The 19,975-nt window shown below is 52.5% G+C and overlaps 1 protein-coding gene across 18 annotated transcripts in view; it reads right to left on the minus strand.

Annotated features, from left to right (window-relative positions):
• Window positions 1–13: 13 nt before the first annotated feature.
• The window catches only part of WDR20 (WD repeat domain 20), a 59,852-nt gene continuing 39,890 nt past the window's right edge, over window positions 14–19,975 (minus strand). For 8 of the 18 annotated variants that reach the window (XM_074365003.1, XM_074365000.1, XM_074364998.1 and 5 more), the window contains 2 exons: window positions 11,426–12,685; window positions 6,802–8,979 (listed from right to left, as the gene is read on the minus strand). In XM_074365003.1, coding sequence (XP_074221104.1) covers window positions 8,914–8,979; window positions 11,426–12,685 — 1,326 coding nt within the window. In that variant the 3' untranslated portion in view covers window positions 6,802–8,913. Of the gene's footprint in view, window positions 865–6,801; window positions 8,980–11,425; window positions 12,686–15,337; window positions 15,354–19,975 lie in introns of those variants that run through there. The other 10 variants (XM_074365006.1, XM_074365005.1, XM_074365007.1 and 7 more) reach the window with 5 other exon arrangements.

Here is a 19,975-nt window from a genome sequence, read left to right on the forward strand (position 1 = left end):
ATTTAACAGAAGATAAGCAAATGGTATATTCAAGATAGTTTTAATATTTTTTGTGAATTAGAAATACCACTTTTAGATGATGAAAATTACCACCGAAGTGACCATTTCCCCTATCGCAGAATGACATTGTATACATATAATACACAGGTGACTGCATTGGAACAACAGTATTAAAATAAATGGTAACAGATTTAAAGGGCACCTTCACTCCACACCTTGGAGGTCCATTAACCCAAGTTCAAAGAAACTTTTTAACATTAAACTAGTTTAAGTGCAAACAGTTTTTTAAAAATCTATGATTGCAGCATTGGTCTTCCTGAATCACATGTTTAAGCCAGAAAGTAACAACTTTCTCTATGAGTGCATTTCAGGTTGTCTTCCGACCACCTAAGGTATTAAAAAGATCAGTGCAAAAACAGAGTGAAGTGCTGTTGATAATAGTTGGATTTAAGGGGATTTCTTGTCCAAGAAACATTTTATTTTACACTATGTATATATGTATATATTTATATATATATATATGAGGTTTTAATTACATTGACTTTTAGAGTAAAAAGCAAGAAAATCTCATTTCTTATTTTTTACTGCAGCCCCAAAAGAATGATTTAAAAATGAAACATCTTTGGGTGAACTGAAAGGCCCCTGCCCCGCGCTTCTCTCCCACTCTCGCTCCTGCGACGTCTGCTCCCTCCGGCCGCGACTGCCTCCCACGCCGCCGGACGCCAGGCTGAGGTGGGCTCTGGACTCCGATGTCCGCGTCGCTCCCTCAGGACCCAGTCGGGCGAGAATTTTCCAGCAGGAGTGGGCTTGCTACACTACAGTCCCACCTGGAGAACTGGCCTGGTTTGGGGATGACAGTAAACCCTGCAAACAAAGCAGTTTACATTAACCCAGCAAAACACGGGGCAACGAAGAAAAGTCACAGTCACTCTTACTCTTTTCCAGGAGTTTCACATGGTCACGGTTAGATTTCTGATGGTTTGGAAGCCAAGGTTTTAACAACCCCTCCATTTCCATCTACTTGATTCCTAACTCATCGGAATCCTCTGAGCTCGGCATCTACTGAGCTCGGCCTCCTGCTTGGGTGCAAGGCTTGGGGCAGGGCTGGCCTAGGGGAGGTCTCAGGGCCGAGATTCTTTGCAGCATCACTGGCCCAAAGGTGAGGGGCACCCCGTAGGGGGCTGTTCACTGCCGCCTCCAACGGCTGTGCGCCCAGTCCCCTGGAGCCAGGGTAGGCCTCCAAGGAGGGAGTCTCTTGGCACTTCCTAAAGGCATGGCTTTCTCTGATGGTGCTGTGCTGGTGGGGCCCCTCTGGCTGTAGCGCCGGCATACAGGGCCCAACAGGTAAAGCAAGGAGGACCTGGGACAAAGCCCAGTCCTGCCACTTGGCCTGGTGGACTTGGGGACTCTCTGCACCAGTAAGAGGTGGTGTCTGTCCCTTCAGGGTGGCTCCTACTGAGAGGCCACAGGCTCTCACTGATTTCTTGCAATATAGGCGTGAGCTTAAGATAAACCTCTTACACAGCAAAGAGCACTAGGTTTCTTTGCATTTACTGGGATGCCATCAGAATTTGGCCTCATTCATTTACTAAGAATTTTAAGGTTACAATAGTGCAACACTGCAGCTATAGATTTTCAGTTTTGACACAAGCATCCTTAGCTGTCCTGAAACACGCTGCACTTGGTTGGCGCTATGTAAGCAAGGTGGCCACCTGCTCACATAGCGGAATCGCGCCGACACAGATGAGGGTGACCACCTGAAACTGACCTTCAGCTTCGCCCACACCTCGCTGGAGAGGAGCTGGGAAACACGTGGTCCTGCTGCAAGTCATTTTATCTCCAGTTTCTCACGTCAAACCTGAAATCTGTTCATCTGGACAAGGTCAGGAAGCAAAGAGCTGATGGAATTTAGCAACCTGCCCCCGCTCAGAATTGACAGAAGCTCATCTCTGGGTTCCAGGACCCACTCCTGGAGGGGACACAGCCCTGTCCGACCTCACGGCGAGGGCAGCTCCGCGCTTCTCACTCAGACCCTTCAACACAGCCGGGTGAAGTCCAGACAGCGGAGGGAAAGCTCTGGCCCACCCAACCCGGGGAGACTGCCCACCTCGGCCCGGCGCACAGAGGGAAGGACAGCTGTCTTACTGCCTCAGTGATGGGGGCAGCCTTTGGCCAAGTGAGGAGAAACGCTCCTCAGGGGCTGCAGAGAGAGGCCGCGAGGGCCAGCTCCCTGTCCCTGGTGGGCAGTCTGGAGTGGAGTCACCTGTGTCACAGATAAACCTCCTCAGGGTCTAAGGCAATTCAGAGTCAGGAAAGTGGATTCCGGGAGCCACAGGATGTCCAGGAACTGTCAAATGTACCCAAGGCAGAGGTCCCCATTCTCCCCAAACTGCTCCTCCCTGCAAAGGGGGACAGAGATGCAGAGGCCCCCACCCCAGGCCTCTCAACCCACAGGGCCTGAGCCCCCTTTCCCAGCCCCCGCCAATTGTGGGTGATGTTCGTGCTGAGGACACCCGTCCCACTGGGGCAGGTGGTATCTCCAGACCAGCGTTGCTAGCACAAGGATACGCCAGCCACACATGAAATTTAAAACTAGTGGCACATCTAACAATTAAAAACTGGTCAAATGAATTTAAATATTTAACCCAACATATCCCATATTATCATTTCAACATGTAATCAATGTGAGAATTACTAATGATATAAGAAGCCTTGGAGGTTGGTTGGGACCAGCCCCCTGTCCAGTGTCCAGGGGCCCCAGGTGGCAGCGGGGTCTGGCCACCCTGGCCCAGCCCCTCCCCGGCCTTAGGCTTTGTCCAGTTCTGAGTGTGAGGGGCTGGAGGCCTAGGCGCCTTTCTGTGCAGTTCCGAGGGAGGAAGGGAGCTGAGGTACAGAGGGGCAGGGCACCGGCTTCCTGGGTCCTGAGGTCAGTGGGGACACCACTGGAAAGCCACCCTGCCTTCAGGGGCTGCAGGAGGCTCTCCTAGCCAGAGTGAAAGCACTCAGTCTCCAGGTCTCGCTGGTCTAAAGCCCTAATCCAGCTGTGGCGGCCGCGGGGAGCTGACAGCAGTCCGCCAGGATGTTTGAAAGAGACCCTGATGGTCATCTCAGCGAGCAGCTGCCCTCAAACCCTCCAGCTCCTGCGGTCCACACCCACCTAAACCACCAACTGGACAGGGTGAACAGGCCAGCCCTTTTGATGCCAACCCCGAGGGACAATGACTTTAGAAAGGACACTGTGCAGCATTACGCCTGGGGTCCTGCCCCTCAGGCCCTGAGCCAGAAGCAGTCGTGGGTGAAAACCGCAAGAGGACCCCAGGCACCCCGTCCAGGAGCCCCCCCTGCCAGAGCGGGGAGAGAAGTGTGGTGTGGGGGCAAGGCCAGGGGCTGGGCCTCCAGGCCCCTGGTGGGCACCAGGTGTGGGTGCAGATTTGGGATGCTCCTGGGGTGGGGGGCGGGTGAGGCAGAGTCTGAAACAAGAGGACTGGGGGAGGGGAGGGCCCCTCAGGACTAAACAGGGAATGGCCGCAGGCAGGGGGTCTGCACGCGGGCCGGGAGCCTGTCCGGCCTTGGTATGTTGGAGAGGGAGACCTGACACCTGTCTGCTTCTTGGAGATGGAACTGTTTGCTGGACAGAATGGACAGTGGAGACATCAGAGGAAGCATCACTGTTCAAAAGAAAATTAAATGTAAAAAGTAACCTTATTTCTATAAGCCTGTGCTTTAGTTGAAAGGTTCCTGGGTGATGACAAGAGAGATGGAAAACGCACACTTAACAGGCCTCCATCGAAGACTCAGACTCCTCTCGAGGGAGGCCCAGCCTGACACATTAATGGAGGGTCACGGTTTGGGGCACGCTTTTCAGAGTGGGGGACCTGCTCCCCGACCCGCCATCCACGGCCCACATGGCGACCCTCTGCCCCTCCGCCTGCACCCTCCTTTCCCCCGGCAGGATCAAGGGAGCGGGGCAGCGCCTGGCCTTGGAGACCTTGCTGGTGTCCAGCGGTCTGGGCAGCGTGGCAACTGCCGGTCTGTCCACCTGACACCAGACAGCTGGCAATTAAGAGCTTTGCAAGCATCACTGCATTTCTCCAGCCAAGAGTCGGCATAAGGTCCTAACAGCCCCCTAGGAAGGCAGCCTGTTACAGGAACAGTGGTGACTCCTGGGTCTAACATTTCATAGCTGGTCTGTTCTCACCGGAGTTGCCATTTCATTCCTGCTGGAGATCTCATATGGAAACTGATAAAATTCTCCAGCTCTTAGTTTGGGTTTGATCCTAATTTACAATACTAAGCTAACAGAATTAAACATTGTTTCACAAGAATGCATAGGGAAAAGCAATACTTCGGCTACAATTTACAACCAAGGAACGTGTCTTTGTGCACGGCTGTTGCCAAGATTGCAGACCCTGAAAGCAAGAAAAGACATGGGGGTCACAGAGGCCCCCATCAGACAGAAGCCTTGTCCTGAAGCTCTGCTGGGCCCCTAGCGGGCTCCCATCTGACCCCAGTTATCTTGGACTCACCCATAAACCTTTGAGACCTCAGAACCTCGAGGGGGCAGCTGTGGGATGAGGTCGGAAGAGGTCGGCGGGTTCGGGCTGCATGTGGATCACCAAGTCATCCCAGCACTGCTCAAAGCCTGGTCAATTGATTCTCTCAAAGTCACCCTCACCCCACACAAAAGTGACATGCGTGTTGGCCTCGGGACAGGTCCTGAGACCTTGTAGAAAGTGAAGGAAAGAGCCACGAGAGGAGCTGAGCACGACCGTGCACAGATAGGTCACGGGAAGGTGCCCTGCACCCAGAGCGCGGATCCCCGAGGCTATGCTTCTAGGCACCTGCCAGGAAGGCTCCCCCGAATGACCTCTCTGAGAGACTAAGAGGGAAAGATTCGTAAAGTGATGCCTTTTTCTAGAGATGGTGTGCAAACATGATGAGAAACATCACCAGGCTAACTCCCTCCAGGGCCGTTGTTTCTAGCTATGCATACATTTTCTGTAGCCCGTCCCCAAGGATCCCAGTACTCACGCCACCCAGACCACTGTACAGAAGAACCAAGAACAGCCGGACAGAGTAGCTACCATTTCATTCTAAGGCACGTGAGGCCAGAGTCCCTGGACTCACTGAGTCAGACTTAGGAAGTAGATGTGGGGCTAGGAGAGGGACGTGCTCCCTCCCCTAGCACATCCTTTGGGCCATTCCCTGAGCATCTGCACCCCTCCCTGTCCCAGACCCACTGTTAGCTATAGGCCTGGGAACTTGGCTCCACTGGGCAGCTGCCCCTTTGCTGTCCTTAACCTGCCCAACAATGGGTCACACTGATGGTGGCACATTGCTCCAAAGAGACCACTCTACCCAGAAAAAGTGATCATGCTCTTTTCAGACATCTGGGGAAAAGGCAAGGGCTCCTGGGAGAACCGTGGTTGGGAAGAGACCCTTCCATCGCCTGCGGGCCCTCGGACTCCTGGGTGACCCACTGTGGCTCTGAAATCCTCCCTGCTCTGTGGGGCAGGGGGAGGGGCCTCACTATGTCCTCCTAAAGCCTAGCCTGAGTCGCTTCAGGGGCACTCCCTGTGCCGGCCCCATGGAAGGCTGCTCAGAGGCTCCGGTCTTACAGGCGGTAGGCTGAGTGCCTCTACATTTTGTTCCTTCCAAGACACCCAGTGGCCCAGATGCAACTATTTCAACAGGCTGGACTTACAATATTTTTTCAAGGTACAAACTAGTTATTCTTAAAAGATCAAAATTGTGCATGTGTCTCTAAACTTGCTGTCAACCTAGTAGTGTTCAGGGCTTAAAATCTACTCAGTGCTAAGGAAAAACATACAGCTCCTATGGCAGTGATCCCGGCGGGCCACTTGGAGGGCGGAGCATGTGACCATCCCCTCCACTCTGGTATCTGGGAGCTTCGGGCCAAAGGCAAGAGCCCAAGCCCTTCAGCACTGGAGGCTCGGGAGGGCAGCACGGCTGGGAAGGCGCCAGCGTGCACCCCTGGAGATCGCTGAGGCAGGCGGCCCGCCTGCAGGCTGGGCAGCTGGGAGGGAGCTTCCAGAGGCCTTGCCAGCCCCAAGCTCCAGGCCCGGACTCCAGGCTCACGGCCGTTTGCGGGGAGCAGCAGGGCCTGACGAGGGTGCCGGGGAGGGGGGCCTGCACATCTATTGAAGCTTTTGGGGATGGAGGTAGCAGGTGCTGCTCAGAGGGAGGGCGTGGCCCACACAGCGCGAGCCCACACATCACATACCACTGCCCCCCGGAGCATGGACCACCCCGCTGCCCTGCTGCCTCCAGGCCTGCTGTGTGGGCAGGATGACCCCAACAGCGACAACAGAGCCTCAAGCAAACTGTCCAGGATTCTGAGTAGGAAAACAACAACATCTCCCCAGGAAAAGGGCTGCTAAGGAAGAAAGCCTGGAGCCGCCTCTCCACCCTCCCGGCAGCTGGCTGTGGAGCTGGAGAGACCGCCGCCCGCCCAGCCCCGGCAACTTGAGCGTCGGCATGCGCGTTAGACAGAACCTTCACCAGCTCGGCTGAAGAGTCAGTCCACCGTCCCCCCAAGACTGGGCTTGGCTTAGATGAAGGTCGCAGAAGACAGCACCTTCCATACTCAGAGCAAACATTTAACTTAGTAAGTTTCTAATTATGAGAAACTCAGAATCAGTAATAAGAGGTAGCAGTTTCTGGGGCTATCTGTTCCGTAAACATTAACAAGGCCCTTAATTTTACAGCATTTAAAAGCTTTTCTTTTGTGGTTCATTGAGATTTTGTTTAAAGCTTAGATGTGAAAATGACTATTGAAAATTATCTGCATTTACAATTCATTCACACGTGTTTATTTAAGGTCAGTATACAGAGGACAACCCCAAAGTTCTTCGGAATATCAAGTATGTAGTAAGTCTCTAGCCGTGACAGTGACAAGGGAACAGCTAAAAACCAAGGCAGTGAAACAAACACACGATTTTCTTAAAGTATAAAGTAACAATACTGATATTAAAGCTTCATTAATTATTGCAACAGTTAAGAACTTAATTTACCAACATATCATGTTAGGAAGACTCTTTATGAAATTTATTCAAGTTTTCAAGAAATTAGGTGAAAATGTAAAAAAGGAAATACATATGAATTTTACTTTTGATTTTCACTAAAGGTAAATATTCATACAATTTTATACAGTGTCACCTAACATAGTAACCTTTAATAAACTTAGGTATACAGAAATAAAAAATGCAGAAAACCTTTCTTTTACATTTCTAAATGGAGAGACAACGATTTAACCAAGACACGGAGTTCATGTAACAGACACAGCAATGAACAGAGTCAGTACCAGTGGGACAGCTTCCCCCTCCCAGCCCAGAGGGGCTTTTCTGCACAGGTTTGAACTTGGCTCTGAGCTTCAAAGAGAACAGCTGAACACAAGCGCTTTCCCAGCTGAGCCCTGGCCACCCTTTCCCAGCCCAGACGCTCTCTCTGGCCGGCTCCGGGGCCATGGAGCCGAGCCCCCGACGGCCTCACGCACAGCACGGGGTGCTGTGCTCGGTGCATCTGTCCCAGGAAATCCACAGTCGAACTCTGCTTGCAGGGCTTCCTCCGACAGTCAGATACACAAAACGTGGCATCTGGGTTTTCCAAAGGATTCCTTCTCCAGTGCTCCCCGACCCTTTCGCCCCCTCACACCTTGAGCTTCCTCAAGAGAGCAAAGATCTCCCTCCCAAGCAAGAGGTCATGAGGACCCTGTCCACCAGTGCAGACAGCTGATACGACAGCTTCACCAGCTTCAGCACAAACTCAACACCTGACAGGTTCTTAAAAGTTCAAGATGTACCACCGGCAGTGGCGGACTCAGGGAGAAGTGGCCGCTGGGCTACCTGCCAGCTAGGACTTGGCCGCTAAGCCAGACAGCGGAGCAGAATACTGAGTCCCATCTAGGACATGTCTACACGCCGTACAGACTGATAACGTTTCATAGCCTTTGGTTTCTCGTGGTTCCCAAATGTCTGAGACAACGATCCCTGTTAGAGCTTACTTCTGCATCTCCACTCCTCCACTGTTCTACCGTAAGGCATTTGTCCTTAGCCCCAAGTCAATGGCTCACAGGAGAATACTTCAAAAACGCTAGGAGGTTCAATCACCACAAAAGACAAAATTAAGATTCTCCACCATTATTTAAGTAAATTTAGAATCCAAAGCTACTGGTTATTTTTAAAGAGTCTGCCTACTCTCTCTTACATGTTTGCTTTTAAAAGAAAGGAAAGTTTTCCAAAGGCTTCCTTCCCCAGCCCCCCAGGAGAGGAGCGGCTCAGGGAAGGGCCGGGGCTGGGGCAGCCAGTGGGCTCAGAAGCCCGCATCAGCAGTCAGCACAAGCCTCGCTCCTGGAGCTCCCAGAAGGCTAAAGGAGGCGAGCCAGAGACGAGTGGAGAGCCACTGCCTGGCCTGTGCCCTCGGAGGGACAAGAGCTTCTGTCCTGTGGGCAGGCTGAGTTACCTCCTGCTGGGAGGGAGCAGGGTTCGAGTGCCACTCTGAGCACTTTATTTCTGGTCTCTTCATCGACGTGTTTCAGTGCTCAATAGAAAAGTTGTGCTGACAGAGTAGTAACAGCCTCTTCTTGCCAAAAGCTGTTTTATTCCAGAGGTTTGGTTAGAAAAGAGATTCTCGCTCAGGATAATATTTAAGCTGAAAAACTTAAATTTCAATGAGGAAGCTCAAAGTTTGGTGAGAAAACACCGAAAATACTCCCCAGATCTCTCTTAGTGGCCGCTGTGCCCCACACACCTGCGATTGGGACCTCTCGTAGCTCCCCCTGCCCCCTGCTCCGCCCTGGGTCTGCAGGAGCCGCTGTGCAGAAGCAAACCCGGGCCAGGAAGGGAAGAGCCCACCCGCCCTCTCCAGGGCCCTCTTCTCAAGCTGCCGGCAGCTCTAGTCCTGGTCTTGGAGAACACCTTGCATCCTGCCCTCCTGACTGCAGGAGAAGGGCTCTGCTGGCTGTCAAAGAAAGGGGGCAGGCATCAGAGCGGCTAAGCCGACGAAGCAGCAGCGCCTGCAGCGTCCAGAACCAGCCCGGGCCAAGCCACACAGCCCCTCCCCAGCACAGGGACCCAGACCAGGTGCCAGAGACACATCCAGGAAACACCAACAGAAACCGGAACAACAAGACTGACCAAGCCCCAAATCCAGACTGTGTGGTGACCGTGGTTTTTAAAACTGGAGGTGGGGTAAAGGTGGGGGCAGATGGGGGAGATGGTCACACAGGCTTCTGCGGACACATTTAACAGCTTATTTTTTAGGGGACCACTAACATCCTCCTCTTGCCTCTCACACCTCTGCTTCCATCAACAGACTGCCCCTGGGCAGGTTATCCGTCACCTGAGGACGCTGAAGGGCGGAAGGAACCAGAAGAAGCCCAGTCAGTGACACAGGCCACACGCACAGCTTTTCTGCCACAGTGCGAGGAGCCAAGTGCTCAGAACTGAAAGGCTGTGCAGGACACACTCCCCCATAAAGGCCACTTACCTGGGATTAGCCACTCTTTGCTTAGGCCACATACAAAGTCTTGAATTTTGAAACTGCATACTCAATGCCTCAGAAGCATTTGAAACTGAATTTCTAAAACTAGGTAGGTACATAAAATTGCACATGGAGTGTTGGTTCCTAATCTCTCCACCTGACAGCCCAATTTATTAGCCTCCAAATTTCAAACAGTCCACAAGAATGGCTGTCTTTGCTACCTTACATTAGTTAACATTTAGGAACAAAGGACCGCATCTTACAGGCAGATAGGACATTAACATTCCCATGGACCGTGATGCATAAGCGACAAGCACCTGGAAGGCCACCGTGGTTCTCAAGTGGAAGAACACTGCTATAGAGGTAACAGAAGCCACCGTGGGAAGGACACAGAGTGAAGCATGCAGCCAGGACACGTGTGGGGCGGGCGGCGGGCTGGGAGCAGCCTGGCCATCCTGCGAGGGCTGCTTTAAGAGTACCCGGAGCTGCTGCTCACCTGCCAGTATCACACCACAGAGGAACGAGTGTCTCCAGGTCAGCACTTCGCTGACTCCCATTCCCTACTCAGACCAGCATAAATAATCAGTATCTCTGTGTTTACTTAACAAAGGTGTGCACAACAGAAAAATCAACCTAAGTGACCAAAATAAGTTAGCAAATAAGATCATCTTCACCTTGACATAAAAGACACAGCTCAAACGGCCATGCTGTCCGTAGTGAGAACAGAAATCTGGAAAGAAACTCCTCCCACAGCTGGTGAGGCTCAGAAGGAGTGGGAGTCCACCACTGGGAGGGACGGGCTGTGAGCCCTGAGGACAGGGGACCCGCCACCACCAGCCAACAAGGAGCGGAGCGGCCTGCACGCGCCCTCCCTCTGCCGGGACACAAAACCCAAGTCTTCACAGAGAAAGCTGAGGGCTCTGCCTAGGGCCTACGGTCATGTGCCTTTCTAGACCGGGGGGGGGGGGGGGGGGGGGCGGGGGGGGGCAGGGAGAGACAAAAAAACAAAATGGGAAAAAAGAAAAAAGGAAAAAAAAATCCTCCCAACCCCCACCAAAAACAAAAGAAAACAAAACCTCCTTCCCCTTGGGAAAAACGTAAGCAAATGCACGGGACATAAAAGACCTTGGCTTCTGTGGCAAGAGGCACTTCTGACAAGGCTGCTGGCGCCCTCAGCCGCGGGCCACGGTCACTATCCAGGCTCTGAGAAACGTGGGTTTTTATTTAGTGCACAGAATCTCAATCAAAGTGCTACAAACTGCTTCTTTGAAAAAAGATGTTTATTAAACAATTTTAATTGTCATAAAATGACTAAAATGGGTTTTAAAAATTAAGGCTCTTCTCTTTCTGTGGATTGCCAGAACAATGTAAAAATAATATCAATCAACCCTGCTGAATGCTTTGTTCCTAAAGTTAAATTTCATAGATTCCTAAACATTTTATGATTAAGATAAAAAATTGGACTATAAATGACAATTAATGGCCGTCCGTATTGAATACACACTCTGATCAGGTGTACAATATTCTAATTGAGTAGTTAAGCAAAAATTTTCCAGTTAAAGCAGAAATTTTAATTTTAGCATTTTAAAGTCATAGCTTCCCCACACTGTCATGATTTCCCTAAAATCGAAATAGGCTAATACAGGAACGCTAACCTTGGGACTCTATATACTCCCAGGAGGGTGACTGACTCGGCTGGCAATTAGTTTGATTATATTCTTTTAAACGTTCTAAGGTGAATTATCAAATGATTCAGAATTACATGGCATGCAGTATCCAAAATTATGGCTCTGATGCATTTAAGATTTACATTAAGAATAAGGAGTGTCATTCACATTCATTGTACACCCCACCCCTCCCGCGAGGAAAAATCACTACCTATTCAAGTTCTCAATCTGGTGCAGCATCAAGGATTAAAACTTACCACTTTACCAGGCCTTCCCCACGTGCACACAAAGCCCTCCTGACAAGCAGTGACTACACAGTCTTCAAGGAAAACCAGCACAGTCAGCCTCTCGTGAGCTATCTTTTTGCAGACGAGCGGCTCCAGCAGGGGGACGTCCTCCATTCGGGGACACAGAGGCGTCCCCAGAGTTTTGGCCGGGTCCGTTCTGGCTTTGGTGACCAGGTTCAGCTTGTCGCTGCTCTTGCTAGAAATGTGCCCCATGCTGTGGTTGCGCTTGTGGTCCTTCTCGTGGTGCCTGTCCTTCCGGTCATGCAGTGAGAGCGTTGCGAACTTGCTGACCCCGGAAGCGACAGCCCCGTCCGCCACGCCACCCTTGCCGCCGGCGCCGGAGCCCGCCGAGTGCGGGAGGCTGTTGGAGCGCGGCAGCGGTGGCGGCGCCGCGTTGCCGGCCGTCGGGACGCTGTTCCCGGTGCTTCCGGCAGGAGGGCTCGTGGCGTTCATGACGTTCGTGTGTGTCCTTGCTCTCGAGAGGGGCTGGTGAGGGAAAAGGATGTCCTCCGTAAGGTCCCATAAGCAGAGCTGTGTGTCCTGGCCCACGGAGCCAAACCGATACGTAACGCTGACGGGGCGGCTCTCCGTAGAGTTCCGTTTGGACAGCCGGGACTGGGTACTATTTGCTCGATCTCTTCCAAAATGAAGAAGGTCCTGGAAGTCCTCGTCACTGCCACTGAACTCCATAGGGTCGCTTTCCTCTACGCTAGTGGTATAGGGGTCAAATGCCACGACGCTGACCCAGGATTTGTGCCCGTGGCCTCGAGCTATCACTCGGCAGTCTACAAAAGACCAGACTGTCACCAGGTCGTCCTCGCCCCCAGTCACGATGTACTTGCCGTCCGGGCTCCAGCACACACACAGCAAGCCGCCAAAGTAGCTTTTCATCGTGCCGTGCAGCTCCACCGAGTCAAAGTTGAACACCCGCAGGAAGCCGTCCTGGCTCACGCACGCCAAGAACTTGCCATCTGGGGAGAAAGCAAACTCGTTGAGGGCCCCCTCGCCCACCGTCCACTTAAGGAGAGGGTTCCTCGTGGATTTGCTCTTGCAAGTGTGCACGGCAAAGCTCTCTCCCTGCTTCAGGAGCTGGTAGTGGGGGGCTGTGGTGCCACAAGCGTGCTCCACATTATACAAGTACGTGCTCCCACTCGAATGGGCTACTAGGAAAAGGCTTTCCGAACCAGGAACCCATCTGACACAGGTTACTCGTGACTTGTCTATTAGTCTCTGTGAAGACAAAGGAGAACAAGTTATCACAACGGAGAAGTTGGAAAGGTCTACTTTTCCAGCAAGAATACTCGTCCGCTTGGCGGTGAGAGGAGCCGCATCCTTCCAGGCCCTCCACGTCCTACCCGAGGGCAGCCAGGCCAGCGGAGAGCAAGTTGGCCCCTTGGAGAATTACTTTCTAGAACTGCACCTGTGTGTCAGGCCAGTGGCTTTCGCTGAGCGAGTCAGTCATTCAACAAACCCTGTTGACAGCCTGGTATGTGCCCAGCCGACCCGCTCCATACCAGGCGCCGGGACACACTGGTGAGGGGCTGCCTGCGGGCGCCTCTCAGGTCTTACGCCAGGAGCGGCTGGGTCTGCGCCCTGCTGAGCCTACAGAGCGTCCTCTCTCCGAGGCCCCCAGGGACTCTCGGGCCTCACAGCAGAGGAAGCTAGGCCTCCCGCGTTCTCTGCACTGTACTGTCACCGCACGTCCCATGATGCCTACACCTGCCCCGCTGGCTGCTCCGGGTGGGGAGTGAACGTGCAGCCAGCGGTATCCAGGGCTGCCACACGCACTTCCTGGGCTCTCCCTCAGCCCTGATGCACTGCAACTTCCTCACTCACATCACGGTCCTGTGTGCATCTTTATAAGCAATTCCTCCAAATCTTCTTTGGAACCACGTGGTGTTTAAAAAAAATAAACAGATGATTAAAACTCAGGAGTATGCGCCTCATCACTGCCACTCTGCTCCAGGATGCTCTGGTCCACTGACCAACTGTTTCGTTAACAGGCACAGACTGGGAGTCTTGTCTTTAAAACCAAAAGAACAGAAGGCAAAAGCAGAAGCCTCCCCGAAGGCACGACCAGCCAGCCTCCCTGCTTGCAGACCAAGCTGTGGGGCTCCCCGGCACAGCGCTTCCGCGCGGTGCCTGGTCCCATAATCACATCACCAGAAGCCATCCGGGAGTTCCCAGCAAGTCCGGCTGCTAGACATGCCCTGCGGCCGCCCCCAAGGGCAAGCTGCCTCAGGGGCCAGCAGGCTCGGGCTGAGTTCAGTGCTCTCCTTCCCCTTCCTGGTTGGGATTCCCCACCTCACACCTCAGAGGGGCCCTGGGGCACAAAGATGCGAAGCCCGTGGGGACACAGGGCCCTCTGCCTGGTCGGCACTGCACTGTGTGCCTGCTGTATGGGCTGCATCTTTACAGAAAATCATAGAAAATGAAAACACTTGGTTTTTTCAAAGAAGAGATTAATGAACCTTGCAAGCTATTGCAGAAAATTAGGCCCCTGAAGGCAGGTGGCCAACCAATGACCCCAGCCAGGGAGGAGTGAGGAGGCCTGACCCTGCACAGCACGAGGGCCCGAAGCTCAGGGACAGCAGGTCCAGCAAGGGTTACTGAGCGGCAAGTGTCACTGCAGTCATTCTGCAGTGTCTCAGCCACAGGGCAGCACGCTGGCCCTCTTAAATTAGCAGAGATGCTGCAAGCCGACCTCAGGCACACAGCTACATTGTCACTGCCTCCTCCTTCCTCTCCTGCCTGGTGACCTGCCCATACGTGGCACCCGACCTACACCAACACCAACACCCTGAAAGCCCAGGGCTGCTCCGGCAGGGCTTCCACGAGACCTTCGCCGTTTCTTCCCTGGGAGGTTAGAGGTGACTTACAGGGACAGATCGGGAATTTTGCTTGTGGGGGTGACCTACCCCTCCCCACCAGACCTTGCTGGACCGCCGGGTCCAGGCTGCCTCAGCGCTCCTGAGCCTTTAAACTGTGACCAGCCTAATGTCCAAGCATGGTGCCAGCTCAGCCCCGACCTGCGGCCTCGTCAGGCGGCTACAGAAGGTAACTCCAGCTGGGGAGCCAGGCTGCTGTCCTTGTCCTGGCACTGAGGCTCTCCACTCCCAAACCTGACATCCCCCACAACCAAACCTAACCTCAATTCTTCCAAGATCTCGCCACTGTTACTGTATCATGTGTGGAAAATTTTAAGGATGAGCATAAAAACTTCTAGCACCACGGTTATGAGAAAATTTTGCTCTTGATTTAAAAAGACACAGCAGAAGTAATTCTCTTAGAACTCAAAACTGCAATGCTGTCAAGTAAACCAGTATCACCCTGCAAATGTGAGGCGAGGAGAGAAATAACTGTAGCACCATTATTAAAACACGCATTACTAGGATGACGAAGCTCATTTAAAAACAGTATTCCATATAAAAAGGTGCACCAAGACTGCTCTAAGTAGGCACGTGGATGTGACTTCCAGACAAAACCTGAGCCCGCCTTCTGCGTCCCCCCAGGACACCCAAGTAGGAGACGCTACGGTCGCGCCTCGGCACGTGGGTATCAGGGACAGCCATTTAACAAACCGCAGACCAGAAAAATAAACGCACCACAGATGCAACTGTGGTGCGAAAGGGGCTCTCCCTTGCTCTGCATCATCGCTTTTCCCTACCAGACTGTGTGCTCCAGCGTAGGGAAAAGGCCTGCTGCATCTCGGGGTACCCAGCCCCACCCGTGTCTGGGGCGCGTGACAGGCTCTGAGGAAGAGGCTCTGCACATGTGCCCTCTGATCCTCAAAACCACCCTGCGATGTAAGCGCTTGTTTTTAACAGGTAACACGTGCACACTCACACACAGAGATGTGCAGGAGAAAGGCCGCGCTCGCACCTGCCCTCCGCTCCAGAACCCCGTCCCGAGTTGCTGTGCTTGGCGTCTTGCTTCTCTCTCCGGAGTGTCTTCCTGGCGGACAAGGCAAACACGGACCCTCTTCACACCGAAGGGCAGACCACGCACGTCTGCACCTCCGCTTTCTCATTCAGCCACACACTGTGTGCATCCGTCTGTGCTGCTACAAAGACAGGTTCCTCACTCTCTTCTACAGCTGCAGAGTAGTCAGTCATATGGACGTACTAGTTTATTTCAAAAGTCCCCCACTGAGGGACATGTATGCAGCGAAGGGTAGCCTCGTACACACAGCAGGTCCCACATGCACAATTACACCTGCAGGACAAATTCCCAATGGAACAGCTGGGTCAAAAGACACACACATGCATAATTTGTATAGGTATCACCAAATCACCTCCCACGGAGAAGGGGACAATTAAACTCCATCCGCGATGTAGGCAGGAGGGCCTGTCCCCATATGAAGGCAGGTACTGTCGTCTCACCCACCAGGGAACAGGCAGTGCACGCACTCACTCACTCCTCCTTTCCCTGTTCATTGAGCACACACTGTGTTGGGCACTGATACAGCACTGGCAGACAGACACCCCTTCCCACATGGAATTTACGTTCAAGTGGGATGAAAAGATAGTCAAACCGGCACACTCTGATGGTAAGGAGTGTTGTGGAGCAAAACAAAGACAAAGGGTAGGGGGATTATAGTGATTTCAATCCCAAACAAGAGGGCCTGGAAAGGCTCTACCTCTGGCAGTGAGGGCTCGCTGAGCAGAGTTAAAGGGCAGCAGACAACAGGCTGAGGGATGCTGGGAAGAGCAGCCTCACAGAGGGAACCACTCTAAGGGCACTGATGGCAGGCGAGCGGGGGGGACCAAGCACGAGACATCCTGGAGACACAGAAGGAGTGGGTGCAGGCAGCACAGACCAGGCAAGATGACACACCAACGCAGGGCGTCACACCCCTAAGTGGGGCTGCCGTCTGTCTTCTGTGCCACCAACAAAGGCCAGCGAAGGCCAGGGCCACTGCACACAGGTTCTCAGGCACAGGGCACAAGCCTACTTCAGACCCTGAGCAGGGCGGACATGACTCTCAGGCTAGCCAGGAGTCACTGAATTTAAATTGCTCTGGGTTCTTATTTGGTTTAGGTTTAACCAAAAAGGAAGAGAACAGAAAGCATTTTACACTGCCTTTCAAATTAAAAAACAAATACCTAGAACATGTTATTCAATAAATATAAAGAATGAAGCCCAGTTTCTGCACCATGAGGGTATCTTTTGGTTCCAGAAAATGTCTAGCACAGAAAGTAAAGAATCTTACTCAGTTTTCAATGTTAAGTAATGGGATTTCCCTGCTGGGCTCAAGTTTTCCAGTATCAATGCAGCCTTGACCTGAAGAGTGTACGTTTGAGTGTGTAGAGAAGCCACCCTTGGCAAAACCCCAGGGCCCTCTGGGGAGCTCCTGAGTAGAGGTGAGGCAGGAGGTTGAGAGAGGCAGGGGCCCAAGCTGGCGCGGGGCAGCCCGACAAAGGCGCAGCACGGTGCTGGGGGATGTGGGGATGTGGGGATATGGGGGTGTGTGTGTGTGTGCGCGCGTGCGTGCGTGTGTGTGTGTGTGTGTGTGTGTGTGTGTGTTTTGGCTGGAGCACTTGAGCAGGGCAGGAAATCGCGTCTGGAGCTGTGAACTGGGACTCACAGAGACGAAGTCCCAGGCTGGGGGGCTGGGCTGTGACCCCGAGGCCTGGTGCTGCCCAATCCCACAGCCCAAGCGCCTGCAGTGTGTCCAAAGTGAGACGTGCTGGATTCTCAAGACTGGAAAAATTATGGGAACTACCTCATTCATGATTTTATACTGATTGTATGTTGAAATAATATTTGGATATATTAGATGAAATATCTTAATTTCACCTTTTTTTTTTTTACTTAATTTTAAGTTACTTAGAAAATTTTAAGTTGTATTTGTGGCTCACACTGTGTTTACCGGCAGTGCTGCTGCAGACAGCGGGGACCATGAAGGCTTCTGAACAGGGAGGTGACAGAACAACGTGAAAACCCTGTCAGCAGGCAGAGAAGAGCACCTACAATTCCACTACTAATATTAGGTCGGGGGGGTGGAGACAGGTTAGGGGACTATGACAACTGTCTGTGGACAAAAAAGTCTTAAACATGACCAGTGGCAGCATGGCAGGTGGGCTGTTTACAATGATCAGCTGGGTGGCGAAGGGCGGTGAGGTGAGGCATGGGAAAATGCCTAGGTTTTGAGCTTGAGTGACTGGGAAAGTGGTGACACCAAGAGTGGAGGGTGGCTAAGCTGGGGAGAAGTCCACATGTCCCCATCCAGTAGGCAGCTGATGAGAGTGGCCAGGGGAGACAAGGAGACCGGCTGTGAACACGGGAGCCAGACCTCCAAGGCAGCAGGTGCGGCAAGAGAAGGAGGAGACTATGAAGCTTTGCAAAAAGCCAGCTTACAGGGAGCAGGACAAAACTCAGGGAGGCAGAAGGAAAAGTGGAGAGAATAACCCAGGAGTCCCCCCAGGAGAGGAGAGGATGTCCCCTGCACCATCACTTCCCTCCACCACAGCCCTGCCCGGAGAGAGGCAGAGCCACAGGCGGGGCACAGCCGCCCTCGAGAGCACAGGGAAGCCAGCCTGAGGCTGGGGAGCGAGGGGAGGACGCCCGAGGAGAGAGCCACCTGCCGGGCTGGAGAGGAGAGGCTGGGGGAGGGCGCTCCAAGGAGGACGCACATCCCACTCCCAGCAAGCACGGAGAGGGAGGGAAGCAAGGCAGGTCTCAGGGAGGGGCGAAGGCAGAGTCAGCAGCTGAGACCATCTTTTCAGTTGCCTGGGGCAGCCACTGGGCTTTCCATTAAAAAGTCAAATTCCAAAATGCTCCAAGGCCTACTTTTATAGTCACTTTCATAAAAACCAAAACCAAAGCCAAAATCTGGGTGTTAATACACCGTTTCTGTTTGTCAAAACCCCGACCCAGGAGGTGGGCTCCCCCAGCCACTTCTCTTCCTGATCATCACCTGCCGCCCCCACAGTCCTCATCCTGTTCACAGAATATTAGTCTCATTTCTAATATTGATCCAGTGAAAATCAAACACCAAAACTGCCATCATTAACGGCATTAACATACAAGATTTTCAAACTATACTAAACTAGTTAAAAGGAAGCAAGAATAAAAATAAACCTGTAACCACACTAAAGCACCACCGCTAAAACGAAGCTTTTCTAAAGCACATACTTTTTTCCTTTTTTTCACTATCAACATGACAAGCAGGAAAACATTGCTGGGGAGGGGAAGGGTATTCTGCCTTTTACAATGCAGATATTAATTTATAACAAAAATACTGAAACAATTCAAAAACCACAGCAGCTGCTGGAAAAGCCATAATGTAGCCACAGCAAAAGTGGCAACTAAGGGCTCTGATTATGCACCGCATCAGCAACGGCTGCTTCCCACAGGGAGCATTAGGAAAGGGCATTTCAGAGCTCTGTGAGAGAGGATCAGGTGTCATTTTTCTCAAAGTCAAGACTTTACGGAGTAGATCATTATGTGCTCATTTCCTTCCTTTGATTAAAAAAAAGCAACAACGAAAACAAAACTAACAGAATGCCCAGCGCCACCTTTTTGCTAGAGAGCTAGACAGAATATCGCAAAACCAACCCCCTCCCACTCCCGGGGTGCTGGGATGGAAGAGCAGGTGCAGCCCTGGGCAGCATCAGGGCCACGAGTCAGGGCCACTCCTCAGCGCCCTGCTGTGGGACTGATCTAAAGACGACAAGGACACAGGAGCCTCCCCAGCGTGCGGCCCTGGCCTCACGACCTGTGAGAGAGGAGAAAGTCAACGACACAGGGTCTCATTATATGCCAGTGATGAAAGAAGCCAAGACAACAAGTTCTTTTCAGGTTTTACATCTTTCCCAGAAATCAAAACACACTTGAAAATCCTCTGAAGTTACTGTTTTATGGATATAACCCAGATATAATCAGAATTTTTACGAAGATGAACTAGGCAGAGCTCATTACCACGCAGAAACTGTCCCTCGGTGATCCCTCCTCCCCAGTACATCATCACCTGAGCAACGGAAAGTGAACCCCTCACCCCTTCGGGGTGCTCCCCGCAGGGCTGAATTCTGAGCGGGGGCTCTGCTTCCCAGGTAGCTCTCACCGGGAAGCACAAAGCTGGGCTCACCGTCTGGGAGCTTCTCTCTGTGCCAAGATGCTCTCAACAGAGACCCACTAGCTACTTTCAAGGGCATAAAACAAACACAATACTACAAACAGAAACCTCCAAACTACTCTAGGAGACTGGAGACTCAGGGGATCTGAGGCCATCACTCCCCCAGGGAGGCTAGGAAGGACCAGGCCCTCCCCTCCCTCCTGGGCTGGACAGGCATGGCCAACAGGGCCACCACGTGACTGGGACGGCCTGGGAGCAGGGCTCGCCTCTGCTGACTGAAATGAGCTGAACAGATAAGGGCCCGCCTGGGAGGTGGAGGCTGCCAGCACCTCTAATGGAGGGAGAGAATCTTCCAGTCTCGCCTCATTAAAAAATAAAAAATTACAAAGACGTGTGTGCATGTGCGTAACAGTCTATCAGGCGAGACAGACAAGCACTGCACA

The sequence above is a fragment of the Camelus bactrianus genome, chromosome 6 (assembly GCF_048773025.1).
Source record: "Camelus bactrianus isolate YW-2024 breed Bactrian camel chromosome 6, ASM4877302v1, whole genome shotgun sequence".
In the NCBI taxonomy this organism is placed as follows: domain Eukaryota; kingdom Metazoa; phylum Chordata; class Mammalia; order Artiodactyla; family Camelidae; genus Camelus; species Camelus bactrianus.